General features: G+C 55.4%; 2 protein-coding genes across 2 annotated transcripts; one reads left to right on the top strand and one right to left on the bottom strand.

Moving 5' to 3' along the window:
* Positions 1-1,632: 1,632 nt before the first annotated feature.
* On the top strand, positions 1,633-5,881 carry NCLIV_037360 (conserved hypothetical protein; the record flags this gene model as incomplete). Its single annotated transcript, XM_003883937.1, has 2 exons — positions 1,633-4,374; positions 4,799-5,881. The coding sequence occupies 2 exons, from the start codon at positions 1,633-1,635 to the stop codon at positions 5,879-5,881; spliced, it is 3,825 nt and encodes a 1,274-aa protein (XP_003883986.1).
* A 2,810-nt stretch (positions 5,882-8,691) lies between these two features.
* On the bottom strand, positions 8,692-15,206 carry NCLIV_037350 (Abc transporter, related; the record flags this gene model as incomplete). Its single annotated transcript, XM_003883936.1, has 9 exons — positions 8,692-8,925; positions 9,358-9,567; positions 10,113-10,215; positions 10,559-11,004; positions 11,304-11,569; positions 12,060-12,240; positions 12,449-12,523; positions 13,430-13,545; positions 14,147-15,206. The coding sequence occupies 9 exons, from the start codon at positions 15,204-15,206 to the stop codon at positions 8,692-8,694; spliced, it is 2,691 nt and encodes an 896-aa protein (XP_003883985.1).
* Between the last annotated feature and the right edge of the window lie 3,379 nt (positions 15,207-18,585).

Below are 18,585 nucleotides of genomic sequence, written 5' to 3'. Positions count from 1 at the left end.
AAGGGAAACTGTGGAGGCAGTCGACTGCTCCTTCTCCAGGTCGCCAAGGAATGAATCAACCTACTGCAGTTCTTCTCCACAACCCAACGAGAAACGCCTGCCTATCGCCGTGGTCGGTCAACGCAATGAACGCACCACAGAATCGGTCGCATTGCAGCCGTTAACATTAGATATTAAGAAGCTCCAGAAGGGGGCCCGATTTCGAAACGCCTTGCCAGATAAATCATAGCATCCCCACCTCAGAGCCAGACAAAATTTGATAACACGTGGTGGAAGGCTCAGCTACCCGCTTCATACACCTCTAGTGATCTTTACTTCGACGTTCTGGTTGACTCCGTTATAAACACCAAGCACACGGACGCATCACCTTTATTCCTCCACCCCGAGAAAGGAAAACGTAGTCTGCGGTATTGGATGACACTGAAGACCCAACACAAGGCAATTCGCCATCTGTCGCTCACTGGTACCGCCTGCAGAACATCGACTAGCAGCGGCAGGCCTCAGGGTGTGACCCTCTCGTAAACGCCTAGACCACGTCTCCAGAATCTTCCATACACAAAGTAGCCAGAGTGAAGTAAACTGTTCTGAGGAAGTAGTTTTGTAATCACCTGGATGCTCCGGTTCATCTCATGCACAGAAACACGAGAATCTACTTAGAGTGACAGCAATCAGCTGGTGGCTCGGGCGCCCTGTTGCCCAGAATCGCACGCTCCCGCTGTCACGCTAGCCACACTGCGGTTTAGAACTTCTCTGTCGTTTTCAACTTAACCCCGTTTGCAAAGCCGAGTCTCTTCTGATGGTGAAATTGACTGTGATGTGCGTTCAGCAGATGCTACATGCACGAATTATGGCGTTGGAGGCCGAGTGATGACGGAAATGTAAACAGCCGACCCGAGTCTACCCATGAATCAGAAATATTCATGTCTAAACGCTTTACCTCAACAGCGGATACTACGCAGTCGCTTCTTCGTAGAAACACTCCGATGCATTGTTTTGTTCGTGTTTCTTGGCGTAACACGCGGGAAACGCCAGGGACACAAACCTTACGGGTGCATGCAGACCTTGTCCAGACAAATAGGCAAGCTGCTCTGAGGCGTGCAAAAATATATCGACGTACTTGCTCGTCTCGTCAAGCAAACACCGACGCTTCTTCTCGCCCTCCAACGTTTGAAATGCTGAACTGTACCGCTACAAATGTCAGATCAGACAATAGGCATTCTCTGCAGCAGCTCTCGGGTGCATGCACACGGAAAGGATGGCCTTACACTTGTTCCTGCTACATTTCACCGGTGGGACATCTAACCGCTTTCAGTTTTGCTTCCTTTAAACGGATGCAGTTGGACTGACAGCTGCTCCAGAAATGTGTGGGCCGCGTGAGTTTATCGTACTTCCCTCTCTTCTCCTTTCCGTGATGAAGTGTGTGGTGTGCGGGAACTTTAAATACCTCCTGAATAGTCAGCTCGTTTGTCTTCTCTCGACTAGCTTCTGACTGTGTCCTCTCTTCCCTGGGGCTGTTCCACTGTATTCAGCTCTTCTCCGACCTCGGCTGTTGTTTTTGTTTCTCGCCTTCGTGGCGGCCCCCCCGATCTTCGGCTCTGCTGTCTTGGCGAGTCGCCGGCTGTCTCTCTCACGATGGCGGCTTCACTCTGTCTCCACGTTCCACAGACACTTCCTCCAGAACTCACAAAACTTCTCTCTGCTTCGTCGCCCGAAGATGCGGAGACTGCGTTCAATGCCGTTACCGAGTGGCTGGCTCTCCCCGTTGCATCCTGTGGAGATGTCGCGCTCACTCCTGCCTCTTCTGGTTCTTCAGCAGTCGCGTGCCGTTCCACTCCTCCTGGTGGAGCTGCTTCGTCGTCTCCTCTGAAAAAGGCAAATACGGAAACGGGTGCCTGGGGGGCAGAGGGGACAGACGAACGAGACCTTGGCAAGGAAGACTGCTGCTCTCCCGGAACATCGATTCTTGCGACTCGGGTGTATCTCCTCTACGACTTTCTTTTGAAGCATGTGGAGTGTTCCCCAGCTGTGGCTTCCGTCGCTTGCGACTGTCTCGCTTGCATTCTCGAAGCTTCTTCTGTGGTTCTGTGGGAGGCACAGCGGGACTTTCAGCGGGCACAGAGCGAGAACGAGGCAGCGCAACAAGGAAGGTTCTCTGCCGACTATTTGTCTTCGTGTCCCTCTTTTCCATGCCACGATGCCGGCAAAGGAGATCCCTTTCTTCTTCTCCTCTCATGCGCATCCAGTCCGAGTCACGGCGATTCCTTGAAAAGTGCAATGAGTTCTGCTCCTCACTGCTTCTACCCTCCGCCTTCCTTCCCCAGTCTCCTCGGTGTCACGGCCCCTCTTCCTCTTCAAACAGACTCTCACCTCCTGCCTGCCTGTTGTTCTGTCACCTGCTCGTCTTCTTTCCGGCCTCCTGTCGGTCCCACGTGTCCTTCCTGTTCTTCTGGGTCCTCCCGTTCTTCTGTCTCTCATTCTTCCTGTTTCGGTTCTCCTCCCACGCAAGCGTCTTCCATCTGCTTACCAGTTTTCCCGCTTTGCCGTGCACTGTGCCGGCGCGCGAAGCCGAAAGAGTTGTTTGTCGGCTTGTGTGGCTGTCTGGCCCCCTCTTCCCGCATTCTGCCTTCGCTCCGCCTCCTACTTCTCCCGACCCTCGCCTACTGCTGCGGCGCAATCGGGAGACGCCGAGCTCACTTTGTCGTCCAAGCCGCATCGCTGGTTCTCCACGTAACCGTGAAGAAGGCGTCGCGCGCTCTTCACCTGGACCTCGATCGTCTCGCCGGTCGCGGAACCGAAGCGGCCCGAGGCGGGTTCTGGGACGAAGACGAACTGCATGGGCCGAGTGCCTGGATCCAGACTTTTCGGCGCCTCTACCCGCCCGCAGCCAGGGCCTTTGTCTTTCCAGAAGCTGACAGGGAAGAGGAAGCCGCAGAAATCCAGACACGAAAGCGCGGAACGCCTCCCTCTTCACTCTCGTTTTCTTTGGGCTCACTTGCTGTGACGCCAGATGCGGCAAGCGAAGGGCGTGCCGCTTCCCTCCTTCCCGCGCTCTCTCCGCTGCCTGCGCATGTCACCCTCTGCGGCCTGGTCGCCTTCGTCAGGTGTCTTTGTGTGGCCCTCGCTGCTGCGGATCTGAGAGAAAGAGGCGTGGAAACACAGCGCATGGGCGGAGAGCAGCCAGGGGACGAAGAACCGGGCAACGACCCGCGAAAAGGCGTCGCTCCTTTGACTATTCTCGCGGCGACTCTCAGGATCCTCGAACTGTTCACTCCGATGACTCCTGACATCCAGCTTGTTGAACTCAGGACATCGAACTCGCCGCTTTCTTCTCCCGGTTCTCCATCTTGTCCTCGCCGGAACCCCGCACTGTGCTCCGACGTCGACGGCTGGGCCGCGGCTATGGAGGGGAACCGGGAAGCGTTCTACGAAGCGCGCGACCGCGTCTGGAAGCACGCCACTTCTTCCGACTCTTCTGTCGCTTCTTTGCGTTCGTCTCGGCGTCTAGTCCCCCCCCTCCCTTCTTTGCTCTCTTGTCTGCAGTCCCTCGTGTGGTGTGCAGCTGTTCTGCATGAGCGACACCGCGGGGGCCTCCTGCCTTCTCTGACGGGTTTGCTGAACACAACTGCGATCCCATCGCCGAATCAGGGCGACCTTGAAATTTCGCCATTCTCTCTCGCCTTCTTCTCGTACCTTCTTCTCGCGCTCCGGCTCTGTGGCTCCGCAGCGCTGCCGTCGCCGATCTCCTCGCTCTCAAGAGCGAGCATGGCGTTTCGAGCTTCTTTTCTGCTTCTGGCTTACGCGAACCCGCACACTAGCGCGTCGCTCGACGCCTTCTCGACAGTCACAAAGCCGGCCAACACCACAGCGAAAAAATCGGAAGAGGAGGGACCTTGCCACGACGACAAACACACAGACGCAGGCGAAAGCATGCGCGTCGCGGCTCTGGCGGCTGTCCAGACATCAGGCCTCCCCGAGAGGCACATGTGGCTGGTGGAAAGAAAGGCAGAGCAGCTGTGTCTGATTGCAACAGATCTTCTGTCTGTGAGAAAGCAACATGAAAGCCCCAAACGCTTCCTCTCTCTCTGCGGCGGCTTCTCGCCGTTCTCTTACTGGAAGCTCCTGCTCGCCCTCATGACGTCTGGCGGAACCGCAGCGTCGACTGTCCTCGTCGCTCAGCCCCTTCGCATGCGGCGGTTGAAGCCCGACCGACCAGGACAGAGGGAACAAGGCAGACACAAGGACGCAGATGAAGATGACTGTGAAGAAGCCTCAAGAGCGATGTGTTTGCGCGCGCTGCAAGGCAGGCCGTGTGGAACGGAGAGTGGTGAAAGAGACCCCGAGGACGTCCAAATTCTCTTTGAATGTTTCAGTCAGGTAAGGCAGCGCAAGAGCTGTTGATGTGATGGAACGTTCACGCCCAGACCGACCATGACAGCATAGAGAACACATCAATGCCGAAGCAGCTTTGTTCTTGTGAAAACTGACACGGCGCCAAAGGCTGCTTTGCCCTCCTCCAGTCGGTTTCTCTTTGGATACATACATACATATATATATATATATATATATATATAATATAGAGCAATGTCGGCGCCCGCATGCATCTCTCGTTGGTCCTTCCGTTTCCAGTTCGTCTTCTGCTTGCATATGCAGATGTGTAGATTGATACATGGAGTAGAAGGTAGGTTCGTCGATGCATGACAAAGCACACGATCTGTGTCTGTCTCATTGTCGCGGTTCTGCACTGAGGTTGCATCCTTGCGGGCCTGTGCCGTCCCCTCGCCTTCTGTGGGGTTTGCAGGCGTCGCAGGTGTACGACGAGGCGACGCAGGAGGACCTCTTTTTGTCTCTGATTCGCAAGCCGCCACCGTTGCCCGACGCCGCGGTGGGTGCAATTCTCATTCTCCTCAAGCGGCGGTGGACGGCCAGCGTGCTTCGAGTGTCTCGTGGCGAGGCGCCCGCGAGCGAGGACACGAAGACAGAAGTCCACGTAGACAACACAGGGAAGCAATGCATGCGCAAGGACGAGGCTGACCGGGCAGCGAGTATCTCACCAGCGTCCGACGCCTCTACGATAAGGGATAAGGAACCCAGACGGAACGTGGGTTCGCATTCCTCCCTTTCTTCTTCCTCTCCTACCCCGACTTGGGTTGCGTGTCTCGATTCAGTTGCCCAAGCAGAGAACGCAGAGATGCTTTGGCGGGTGATGACGACAACGCTTGTGGAGGAGGCGGAAGGGACGGTTGTGGAGAACTCGGAGCGTCTCACCACGGCCTTGAATTGGCTCAAGCTGTGTCTGTACACCCCGGAGAAGGCCGCCACTCCGCCTTCTCGCGGGGTCGACGCGGCGTGTGACAGCGAGGATAAAAAACTCTTCAGAGGGCCTTTCGAACAGTTCGGAGACGCCTTGCTCGCGCGGGGGCAAGGGACGTTGCTTCGAGCGCTGGAGAAGCTGACAACGCGAGTGGACATCGAGCTCTCGATTCTCCGAAACCGAGGGGAGGACCATGCGACTCGGCGTCCAACTTCGACCAACGAGTGCGCATATCGCCAGAGTCTCTTGCCCTCACTCGCTCCGAATCTGCTTCCAGCAATCGGCTCGTCCTCGGGCGTCGCCTGTGACAAACTGGAGCTGTTGGTACCGGCGTCACGAGGTGCTGCCTCCGCGGGGAGCTCGCAAGGCGAAAGGACGCCGAAAACGCGGAAAGCCAGTGTGGACGAAAATTTGAAACTCGCTCTCGTGCAGGCTGTGCTGAGTGACGTGCGAGGCGCACTGCACGCTCGCGCAGAACGAACGCAACAAAAGCGCGAACGCGCGAAATACAGAGAAGATGTGCCCGATGCACGCGAAACAGACAACCGCCGCGAGCAGCCGCCCGCATAGAAACAGAAGGTGGACCAGGCATTGTTGGACGAAGCTACGCAAGGGGAGGGGGGCGGGGGGAAAGAAATAGAAAGAACGAAGGGAGAGATGGAGGGAGATGGAATGAGAACACTGAATGAATGGAAAGAAGGAAAAAGAACACGACACCGAACCCAACAGGATAGACGACGACAGAACAGCTGCACACGCAAAAGCTGGAGAGACGAGAACTCCCGGAAGCCACGTCTCGATGGTGCCCTGAAGATGGAGTTTCAAAACGAGAAAAGCCAACACGCGACAAATGTCGCTGAAGAGCTGTTTTGCCTCTTCGCGGATGGCGCTTGCGCTTGCTTCGTACTGATGCGCGCAACAGAGCTCAGCCGATGAGATGAGAATGCATCGCTGCATGTGAAGGGAATTTCTTTGATCGCGCCCGTCTAGAGTGAAACACATACGCAAAGCATTTCGCAAGTGAGGAGACTCGAGCGTTCCTTGGTGGCCCGCTAGCATGAGCGAGTTGGCGGTACATGCCGCGCAGAGCGCCCCTGTGCGCTTCTGCCGGGAGACATCGAAACCACGGAGAACGTAGACCTCAACACTAGCTTGACTTACTACGTAGCGACAGGGGATGATAGCGTCCCGCTGGCAGTGTTATTCTGCCTGATGTAGACTGACTCAACCCAGGACCGATCTGGTCAACAATCCAGGAGCCGCTACCATGGCGGGGCGGTCGCAGTGATGAGAATGTATCGCTGCATGTGAAGGGGATTTCTTTGATCGTGCCCGTGTAGAATGAATCACCCCCCCCCCCCCCCTACCCAAAGAATTTCGGACGTGAGGAGACTCGAGCGTTCCTAGGTGGCCCACTAGCATGGAGTTGGCGGTACAGGAGTATGAACCAACATGCGAGAGTCCCGCACCTACACAGCGCAGCATGGAACCTGGCTCTCTGAAACCCTTCCCCGCTGCGACATCTCCCCCAGTACGTACTTGGCAATTTCCAGAGGAAGTAGATGATACATAGGAACGTATCTGACCGAACGATGGTGGTGACATGGAGAGACAGCAGATAGCTAGATGGGAGGTCAGACAGATTGCTTGGTGGAGAGATAGATCGATCGCTGCATGTGTTAACGAGATCTCTGGATAGATGGGTGTATAGATACATGCTAATGCTCATGCAAGCAAGTGGCATAGCTGAAGCCTCGTACGGCGGCATGTGTTTCACCGATTGGCTCATCTTTGCTAGAAGTCACCAGGCGTACATGTCGAAGATACTGAAGCTTCAAAGGGATGTGGATGTGTTCGCTACACAGTGCAGCTGCGTCCCCGTTCAGATGCAGATCGGAGTCCCTGAGTTGAAGAGCTTATGGCACGTGTAGCGCGAGCCTGGCAGGGTGCTGCCAGGGCCGCTCCAAAACTTCCGTTGACAAAATGATTACGGGCTGCGTGCCCGTTGTTCATGCAGGGATGTGATGGCCAGATCGCACCGAGCTAGCGCTCCACAAGCTGTTTTGGGGCCGGCCTCGGCGAACCGATCTCGCGCGATACGTGGAAGCCGCGACGTTCCGGATACCAATTGACGTGGCATCTGCGACACATCGAGCGTATATCTCTATGGATTCTCCATTTATCATCCCCTCGCTGAACGTGGCCAGAGGTGATTTAAGTATTCGCAGCATCATGTAGCTATATGCATCCATCTGTATTCAAAGATACATATATATATATATATATATATATATATATTGTGCACGATGTATCAGACGCAGCTCTACTTACGAACCCTATATGCATAGATAGGGAGTTCTTCCTTCGATGTTTTTGCAAGTCTATTTATCCTTGTGTGTTTCTACGCTTGTCCGTATGGCGCCGGTGGATGTTTCGGCGTTGGCTAGGGAGCTGCCACATCTCGAGAGCGAATCGGGACGTAACACCGGGAGACATAATGCTTTGCTTTGGATGCGTTGCTCGTCTGGCCCTGCCGGATGAGTTTTCAGTAGAGGAACTCCACGGAGAGAGGCCTCTCCAGGTGGAAACGTTTCTTCGTCAGCATCCGGAAAGGCAGGCGACGCGTAAGCAAAAGGCCGACAACGCACCTCTCTGCATTTTTTGCACCCGAGCGAAACTCGGGCGTTTTTATTTCGGAAAATCTGAGTTTCGTCTCCTTAGCATTTTTCACCACGCTTTTCGGTTCCCACCTTCCGAAAAGGTATTTCGAGTGCCATCACGGCATCGGCACTACGATACACAATATCGCTCTATCTCAGAGTGGACATCTATCTGCCTAGCCACCTACCTGTCTACATCCCTGCCTGTACCGTGTAAAGACCTACATCTATCTGTATGGATCCGTATGCATTTGCGCATACACAGATACACATCTGTAAAACGAATATGCATCTCTGTACACTATACCTCTTGCAATACGTCTTTTCATGCAGAAATGCACATATCGATCTGAATGTACGTACGGATATGTACCGCGAGGGGGGTGAAAACCTGAACACGTTTTTCACAAAATCAAACGAGGGGCCTGCGGCCTCTCAGAGCCCATGGCGCATCGCCACGGGCGTGTCTCTGCATCCCTCTTGGTGGTGTCTGCTTTGTTCTGACTCTTGCCAGTACCCAATTTCAGTTCTCTTTTCTATCGATCTTCTTCGCCTCCTCGCTTGGTGCAGTGCCCCCACTATCTACGAAGACTGTGGCGAGACCAGAAGTCGCCACAGTGCCTTTCTTTTCCCAGCGCAGCACGTGGACGGAACCACGTTGAGGCAAACAGCGTGTGCGTCTTGAGTAGCGGCGCCTCTTCCTCATCGATTCTCGCCCTTTTATCTCAGCGTTGGCTCACGCCACGCCTGCCTGGCATCACCTTTATCCTGATGTTGCTGAGACTCCCAGAGAGCCCTGTACAGGCCATCAGGGTTTTGAAGCAACTCGTCGTGTGTGCCCATCTCTGCGATTCTTCCGTCCTTCAAATAAATGATTTTGTTGGCGTCGGCAATGGTGCTGAGCCGATGCGCAATCACGAGGGTGGTGCGGCCTTTCGCCATCGCACGAAATGCCTGAAACAGAGACAGAAAAGGAGGACACAAGAGAAGAAACGCGAATCACTGCCTGGATGGCCTCACCGCTGTGCGTCATACCCACCTTAACGGAAATTCCGGCGACGGAAGTGGGTACGTGCAAACACCCTTCGTTTGCACCCTACCTTCTCCCGCCCTTCCTGGCATCACTGCTGCCCCCGGTGAGCCGCCCGTTTGTTTTCGTCGCTTGCTCTACTCGTTGTGTCGACAATCGCACCTCTGTGAGGTCTGCGTACCACGCAAGCAGATGAAGTCTCGGCCAACTGAAAAAACGGAGTTCCCCGTGGGTGCCAGTGTGCCACAGCCTGCGCATCGCCCAGCCCCCGTGCGCCCCCGTACGTTTCTGCTCCCGTCCCTCTTTCGGCTGTTTTGTCTCTGTTGCTGTTCGCCTTTCTGCTGCCTGTCTCTCACTTTCAAAATCTTCTGTTCCGTGTGGGAGTCTAGCGCACTGGTTGCTTCGTCAAATATCGCAATCGCCGGATTTCGCAAAAGACACCTCGCGATGCCAATGCGCTGCCGCTCGCCGCCACTCAGCTTCAGGCCGCGCTCGCCCACGACCGTCTTGTAGCCGTCCGGCATGCTCATAATCATGTCGTCGATCTCTGCTTGCTTGGCAGCAGCCTGCAAACACCAAACACCACGAGAGCCTCACCAATCACTCGTCGTTGATTCTCGCGCGCACCGGCTGAATCGAACAACCATATCTCGGCACCTCCATCGATATACAGATATATGTTCATGCGAACATCACTGTAGGCACAAGTGTTTACACAAATATACCGAGATGCTCTGATTTATAAGCACATATCTAAGCAGAGATGTATGGGCATACATATGTCTCTTAAGAGAAACGAGTGACCGGCGTGAAGATGGACGACAGGCAGACGCAAGCACGCCTCCTAACCGGACACTTTCTCCTTCCGGTTCCTCAAAAAGTACGTGGCCGTAGTTTTGTCTCTCTTTTCTCAGCTCCTGGGTTTCGCGTAACATTGTCACAAGCAACAGCAACAAAACAAACCGAGAAAGAAGGAAACTGAGATGGAAGGAAACGAGAAAGAAGCACACACACAGGGCAAACCAAAAGCGCAGCAGAGTGACGGCGATGGCTTCCTTTTTCTCGGCCTTCCCTCAGAGCTCGTTCCCCGGCTCTTTGCCTCTGTTTTTACCCGCATCTCGTCGTCTGTCGCGTTGGGGCAGCCATATTTGATGTTAAACTCAACGGTGTCGTTGAAGAGAACCATGTCTTGCGGTACCACGCCAATGTGTCGTCTGACCCGAATGGAGCAGCATGCAGGCAGCACAACATGACTTGTACAATTCCGCAAGGCCATCATGCAAACCCGTTACTCGTACACCTACCCAAATAAATATATAGATAAATATACGTATATATATGAAACAATACGTGATAGTATACACAAATGACTATCGGCAGATAGAAAGGTAGATGTGTCCACACCTGCATGCGACTAACGCCGTCGCCTGACCCAAATACCGAGAGCGTGTCTGTCTCAGTGGAGACTTGGCGCTGGAAGGGCCTTTGAAGCGTCTATGTTCTCTGCGCATATTCCCGCGCCTTCGCCTCCACTGTATATGCGGCTTGAATGCCGACCTGAAAGAATGGAGATCCAATTCCTTGACGTCTTGGCCGTCGATGCGCACGGCGCCCTTGGCCGGATCAAACATGCGGAAGAGCAACTTGATCAGCGTGCTTTTTCCCACTCCGCTCGGCCCCACAATCGCCACTTTCTCCCCGGCAGCTACTGAGAAGGAGACACCGTCCAGCAGGAGTCTGCGCGCAGCCTCGGGCGGTGTCTGCGCGTCGCCTGCGGGCCTTGGCGCGGCTCCAGGAGGCGCTGCACGGAGCACCGAAGGCGGGTAGAAGAAGCTGACATTGTCGAGCGTGAGCGCGCCGCCCTGCAATGCAAACTGCTTCGCGTTTGGCGGGTTCTGGATCGGCGGGTGGTGGTTGAGGAGCTCGTAGAGCTTCTCCAAGTCGGCCAGGTTCAAACTCGTCTCCCGGTAGATCGTGCCGACAAAGTTCAGGGGCACGGCGAGCTGCGGAGAATCGGAGAAACAGAGAAGCAACAACTGCAGGAAAGGTCGTGAGAGGGACGAAATACGATGCACTGCCGGCGCGCCGCGCGCGAGAGAGAAACAGGACCGGCGCTCAAGAGCGAGTGCACCAGCACCCCTCACAGATCGGTGGGTACGGGAGAGCGAGGGGAGAGGAAACTGGAGTCGAAGGGAAGAAGGGGAAGGGTACAGAACGGGAGGGGTCTGCGCCCGACAGGAGGATATCTCTGAGGCGGAAGCAAAACCGCTTTTGAATTTTTTGTTTTCGCGTTCGCTCGCACCTGGAGCAGCAGACTGCTGACGAGGACAATGTGTCCGACCGGAAGGAGGCCTGCAGCCACTTGCGAGGCGGTGTAGGCGAGAGAGCCGAGGACACCGAGGTTGAAAATGAACTGCTGGCCAAAGTTTAGGAAGGCCAGACTCTCGTTCACCAGGATGTTCTTCTCCGCGTAGCGTCTCTGTACGGCCGCGAAGCGCGCCAACTCTTCCTTCTCCGCCGTGAAGAAGCGCACAGCTTCTGCGTTCGCAAGCGAGTCGACCAAAAGTCCTGCAAATCCAGATGCCCCACAACACCAAAGGAGACACCACAGGATCCACCACAGACGAGACACCTGAAACGCCTTTGATTCTCGCCGCAACGCAATCGGGCTTTCGTGAGAGACGCGACATCGCCAGGTCCAGCTAGCTCAGCCGGCTCCGAGGTTCTACCCAGTGCGACCGTGACGCCTCCACACCTCGGAGCGGAAACGCGAGCAAAGCTGACGGTGAGCCGAGAGACAGTTGTCTACACCAGCGACGAAAACCCAGAAGTAAATGGCTCCCCTTCTCCCCACAGAGTGTTTTGCTTCCCTCGCCGGCGCCTTTCGGCTACGCTCTTGCTGCGCTGAGGGTTCCACGGCCCTCCATTGAGTCTCGCTGAATCTCGGTTGCTGCGGCGCTTCGTCAGCTTCCACCCTCAACCTTGCCTCGCTTTTTGCTCTCCCCCCCTCCCCCCACCCCCCCCCCGGGCGCAGGTTGGGCGCGCTGTTCTCCCTTACCCACGGACTGTTGTTCAGCCGCTGTCATTGCTTTCCGGATTTTTGTGCGTCGCGCAGTCACCGCCGTCGTGAAGGCCACGTAGGCAGCCATCGTGAGCGAAGTGATGCACGCGAAGGGGCCGCCGACCTTCCCTCCAAGCAGGTAGAGGACGAGAGCAAACTCGAGAACCGTTGGTACCAGCTGCAGCGAGCCGGCACAGCAGACGGCAAAGACACGCAGCCTTCCAGAGGCAATGAGCAGCCCGCGAACCGCCCAAGAGGCAGGTGGTAGCAGCCGATACCAACCGAGGGAGATACACCCTGAAGCGTAAACGTGAGACCGTTCGAGGCACGCCCTTTCGTGAGTTTCCCACAGAACACGCAAGACACATGCAGGTTTTTGGACGCACCTGAAAAAGAAGAACGTTCAGGAGACTGGTGACAGACTTGATGCCGCGGCTGATCAGCACAGACAATTCGCCAGCCTGTGCACAGAACAAGCATCTTCACCTCTTTTCTCCAGGTCTGCCTTTCCGGTTGATTCTTGAGGGAAACGGTGCAAGGGGGCCACACCTTATATACGGAAAGCGAGAAACCCAAGAAAGACGCGAATATATATATATATATATGCATGTTTTTCATGTATGTAAATATTCCCTGCAAAGGCGTCAACGACTAGATACATGAAGAGATGGCAAGGTATGTTTCTAGGCAGTGACGCATCTGTAACACTCGCCGTACAGAGTTTTGCCAGTCGACTGTCACCCCCGTCCCTGTTGCCTCTCATGTAGCTTGCTGCGCACAGAGATATGTGCATGCGCAGCGAAACAAACACGCCTGGACGTGCATGCACAGAGTCGTGGGGAATCGGGAGTCGTTCAACCGTGTGAGCCTGTGGTTGGGCGTCAGTCAGGAGCTCTCATCGATTTTTAATTCAGGACTACTTTGTGCCCACGGCGCGCGAGGCGCAGACTCCTGAATCCCCAAAACTCAAAAGCCTTCTCGCTTCCTTCTTCTCCATCTGTTTCGCTGTGTCCTTCCTCTGCGCTTCACGGAGCGGGCGAAGCCGAAAAAACGCCAAGGCCGCTTCGTCGGCTTTGGGGGGGACACCGACACGGGCGCTGTGCCTGTGCATGCCGTCCAGCTGCAGACGCGCGGTCCCGTGCGTTTCGACTCTCCAGCGCCGCAGCCAGATTGCCTGCGTGCTGTTTTCCTCCCACAGCTCTTACAAATTTATCTGAAACGACCCGTGTCTGCGACTATATATAGCCCGATGTAGAGACCGACACATGTACTTCGCATGCGAAGAAACGTTGTTGGCTGTAACCGAGCACGCATCTCTGAGCGGATGCACACACGCGGGTTTCCCGTTGCTGGTTTTGATGTCTTACCCTTTTGTCGTGGAAGAAGGCGAGAGAGTGGAGGTGAAGAAAGGCGTGGCAAGAAAAATCGCAGCTCGCGCTCTGACTAACGCGCGCAAACAAGGTGGACCGAAGTTCGTTAAATCCTGGGAGAAACGCGCAAAGACATATCGCCCATTTTGACTAACGCAAAGCGACGCTTCGTCCCACCCTTCGTAGCTACAACGCACCGATTCAGAAGGAGTGGAGCACGTAGCTGACATATATGCGAGTTTCCAAGCTTCGGCTCTCCGCATAATCCTTCACAAGAGGAGCGAAAGTAGGCGGATGTGAACCGTGGTCGCACGATAATACACAGAATGTCCCGAAGGCGCTCGCTAGCACCTACTTACGCATCGCTACATACGGTCGATGCATAAATATATATATATATATATATATATATGTATACGCTCATATGTATGATTGAGAGACAAGCGTATGTTGTTCGACGGTAACCCGGTTGACGTATGAATGTGTTGTATGTATCCGCGGCCACGCCGATGCAGATGAAAACCCATTCTATGTACGAGTCGATGTTTGTCTTTTGTACAAGCTCTGTCGAGACCCATGAGCGTGGCCACACGACACGAGCTTCCTTAAACGTTCATGGACATGTCGATCGCCCGTGAGGATGTGCCTGTCCGTAGTTCTCGTGGCGCCTCAAAGTGCACGAGACGCAGAGAGGCAACGGCTTTCAAAACATACCTGTGGCGGCAATTCTGGCAACGGGGAATCCACAGACAATTCCTATTGGAACGGAGGCGATGCTAGCTGCATTTCCGAGGTGTTCAGTTCTCAACGAATGGGAAGCAGCGTGTAGAGCGTGAGCATCTTCCCGGTCGCTGTCGCCGCCAGACGTCTCGGTTCGCTCGACACTTGCGGCGGCAGGCCGGCCCGTCTCGAGAGACGGAGACAGCCGAGCGGTCGCTCCTTCGTCGCGCCCGTCCGACTCGCCAAGGGATGTGCGCGGCTTCTCGGCGTCGTGCAGCCTCTCCGCAGGAACCGGCGTGTCCGGCGAACCAGACGCCGACGGCGAAAGGGCCGAGGTGTCTCCCGGGGACAGGGCCGAGGGGACTCCTGCAGAGAGGGGCGAGGCAGCGTGGGGTAGCACTTGGAAGGCGTCGACAAGGCTGGCGAGGAGGAGAGGCGCCTGAATGGTCAGCACCTTCGCAGTGACGAGACAGGCCAAGGAGCCCAAGACGCGGAGACGATCCGACAGGGCCGCGGGCCACAGAAAGGGAAGGAGAGAAAACAAAAGTTGGGGGGGAGACGGATTGGGAGGAGCGCGAGACACAGGACACGCGCGGCACTCTGCACTGTGGGGCCGAGAGAAAAAGAATGTCGACGAAGAAGAGGAATGAGAAGACGATGCAGAAGAATGAGAAGACGATGAAGAGGAATGAGAAGACGAAGACGTAGAGGAGGGACCAGACGCGGACGAAGAGGGGGGTGAAGACGAGGATGAAGAGGAGGGAGCAGACGAGGATGAAGAGGAGGGAGAAGAGGATGTCGAGAAAGGAAAGGAAGGGGAAAAATAGAGGCTGTTCAAAAGAGTCGTGTGCGTCGAGCAGGTGTCAGGGGAGTGAGCAAGCGAGCATCGAGAAGGAAGTTGAGGAGACGGCGATATTCCGCGAACTCGCGACTCTGGCACAGAGTCGACGGGTTGGCGCGCAGAGCCTGACCGCAGATCGACTGGGCAAGCGCCGAGATCAGTTGAAGGAGAGCTTGGACTGGCACCTCGGATTGGGTTTGAAGCGAGAACCATTCGCTCCACGCTCGTGGAGAAACAAAGGCTGTGCTCAGCGCACCCTTCAGTTGAGCCTGCCGCCGGCGCCAGCGCGCAGAGGAGGCTTCGTGCGCGAAGCAGTGGTCCCTTTAGGGCATCCCGCCGAGGCGGGCGAGTCGAAAAGAGGGGCTGTGACTCGAGGCGACTCGAGCAGGTTTGCGTCGAGGGGGACCCAGCCGCGCTCCCTGGAGAGGCGGGAGACCGTGGGAGAGTGTCGGCTCCGGCAGTGCTCTCCGGCAAAAGCGGCGGGCAAGGAGACAAGGGGGATGGAGAGAGACAAGCAGCGCGTTGGGAAGAAAGAGACGAAGGGGAAGCCCAGGAGGCGAGTAAGCGGCCGAGGCCCAACGGAGGCGAGATCCATGCCCATGAAGACGGAGGAGAAGAAACATGTGAGAGACGGAGACGCGAAAACGGGGAAGAGGAGGACGAAGACAAGGGCGAAGAAAGGCGAGAACAGGAGAGCCGAGGAGAGGCCGGACGGTCTGTGATTGACAGCGCCGGCTGTTTGCAACGCGAGGCGGGAAGCACTCGCTGGTTTGAGGCGTCTGACCTCTCCGTTTCAGGAGGAAGTCGATAGGAAGAAGACGGTGTCTTTCTTCCTCGTAGGAGAGAAAAAGGGAAAAAAGGGGCTCTGGTAGGCGGCCGCATATTGGCTAGAGCCACAGTGCTAGAGGCGGCATGCGGCAAGTCCTTCGAGTTTTCCTGTGCGCCGGTCACTGCGAGCGTGGAAAAAAAGGGAATCGACCTCAAGCGAGATACCGACCAACCGCCCTGTTGTCACTGGCCGTGCATATGCACAGAAAACGAAAAAAACAAGGACGAAAAGCCGCCCTCTAGCCTCATGGTACGCGCATGCAAGGACACCAGCCGAGGCGGGTCCATCTGAAACTCGGACTGTTCGCATCAGCGAGGCGAGGAACCAGACGCGAGGGTTGAGCCTCGTGGGCGGCTAAGAACTGCAGGCGTCTGTGTTGCTTATGTGGACAGTCAAAAAAAGAGAGCTCACCTGGGATGGCGCCTATTGGCGGCTCCAGCGTAAAAGAGAACGGGAGGGGATACCTTATCTCCGTCGGGCCCAGAGACGGTGGTGTCAGCCGCTCGTGCTTGTGTCAGCTAGTGCGCGTATCGGCCGATGCATGTAGAAAGTAAAGCGCGAGACGGAAAAGGGGGGCAACGCGTTTTTGCCTGTGCTGGTGGTCCGCGGAGAAGAGCCAGTCCACAATATGAAGGCGTCTGTCGAACGGGTGTGCGCCGGGATTCGCGGAGAAACAGAGTCAGAGCCAAGCGCGTAGACGACCTGCCTCCAGTTTAGGTTTTGAAAACTGAAGGAGACGGAGACATGTTCACGTTGTTGCGTGCGTCGGAAACGCATTGGTGGGTGGCAGACACAGCGTTCACTACGCGGATATGTCAGCAGATACACAGAGAGCCTCAGTTTTTTGAAGCCTCCACTGTTTCGCGGGGTTATGAGCTGTGAAGCAATCTCCTGCGTTCTCCAACTAGCCACTATTTCTACCATATATGTCACGTTCATTCTGCAGCACTCTTCAATGCGGTTTTGTTTACCATTCGATCCAGCGTATCCAGTGCGGGCTTCTCGCCTGTAGGCGCGTGCGACTAGAACAGCGTCAGAAGCGAAATCAGGGTTTGCGGTGTAGGGGCAAAGTGGTAGCCATTCGTGGGTGAACAGTCGGGGAACCCGTTCTAAGTGTTGCTGGATCTACGCAAGCGGAGAGATGGACTCGCAGCTTTTGGCTATACAGTTAGAACACGGGAACTACATAGAGAGCATGAAAAAGCTATCAATTTCTAAATGCCACCCAGAAGTCTGAGGAAGCAAAATCAGAACGTCTCCGGACCACCAAAGGGCAATATGGACGCTGAAATGCTGCTGCGAACCAGCATTCAGGCGCCGCGTCCTGCTGGAAAAGCATACTTTCACTGTGCATACTTGTGTGGCACGTTGCTCCAGTGACTTTTCGTGGTCTTCCGCATCCTCTGGCCCTTCTAGGCACGAAAACCGAACTCCGCTTCGAGTCTGTCATCACAGTTGCCAGGAGAGCGTGTGTTGGTACGGGTGTGATTCGACAACAGCCGACGGCGTACCAATGACCAGAAACCGCGCCAGATATACACGTCAGCTATACCGCTTTTTGCAGGATAGTGACCTGCAGCTTCAACCGCTTACGCGCTCTATCGTCCGGGTGCTCATTCGCCGCAGTCCCTACACCGTTTGTCAGTCACGCGAAATCACCTTAAGTGCAGCGGCAGAGTGTGAACCTGAACCCCGTCGTTTCCGTCTAATCGTCAGAAATTCGGGCATGCCTCATCGGTGGTGCCTCCCGGTGGCAGTCCCCTGGACAGCAGGAAAACACTCATTCTGTGAAGAAAGGTTTTTTGGTTTGTTTTGTGCATGGCGAATCCACGCTGGTTCACGGCCGTTTCCGCAGGCCCTAAACCGAGCCGCGTCACGCTATGAGGTGGACCGCAGCATTTTGACGGGGATTTTGTCCACGTACAAGTCCTATACGACTGGTAAGACAATTCTGTTAGCATGAATAAGCAGAACTGTACTTCCGTGTCATACCGACGCAGTACATTATGTAACGCCACGGAAAGAAAAACGGTTTTGTCGCCACTCCCACTACAGGACTGATCAGGCGGAGCCATCTGTACACGGGAACGGTTAGATGCAGCCGCCTGCTACCCAGGAAAAAAGACCAGCCAAAGTGACAAGACCGCGTCGGGCGACTGCAGTGTGAAGGAATCCCCTGGTACGATCCGCACCTCGGCATGCCTCGGGACACCATGGCGCATGTGTGAAAAACGCCACCGGACGATCTTCTGTCATGTGTGAATCCCTCACTCCACTCTCGCTGACTTGTTGCGTAAAGCGGCGGATACTTGCACATACATGTATACAGTGTACATATACATGCAAAAATTCTCGGTGTGGTTAGATTCCAAAATTCCACGCATCCAGAGATAACTTCTAGCGTGAACCACGGGCGTTAAGAATTCTGCGGGAACGCGACGGAGCCAATCGCGTTCGCGTGCGCTTGCCTGCCTACACTCCGTCCTCACGGGCAAGCCCACTCGCTGCCGTTCGCGCCGACTCTCGCAGAGAGAGCCGGAAAGGACGCCATAGACACAAGCACACACCCTTAAACGCGAAAAACTTCACTGTTGAAATGTACACACGCATCGGAACATATGTTGTGTAAGATATCCAGAAGAAACGTACGCATCCGACTGAAGAACGCATCCTGACGATGACGGGGATATCCTGGAACGAAAAGGGAAAAAGCACACGCGGAGGCGCGCACTCACTTTGCTGTCTCCGGTCTACCCCCTGCGC

This window comes from Neospora caninum, chromosome VIII (genome assembly GCF_000208865.1).
Source record: "Neospora caninum Liverpool complete genome, chromosome VIII".
Lineage (NCBI taxonomy): Eukaryota > Apicomplexa > Conoidasida > Eucoccidiorida > Sarcocystidae > Neospora > Neospora caninum.
Note: the sequence above shows the minus strand (reverse complement) of the source record. Positions and strands in the feature narration are given on the sequence as shown.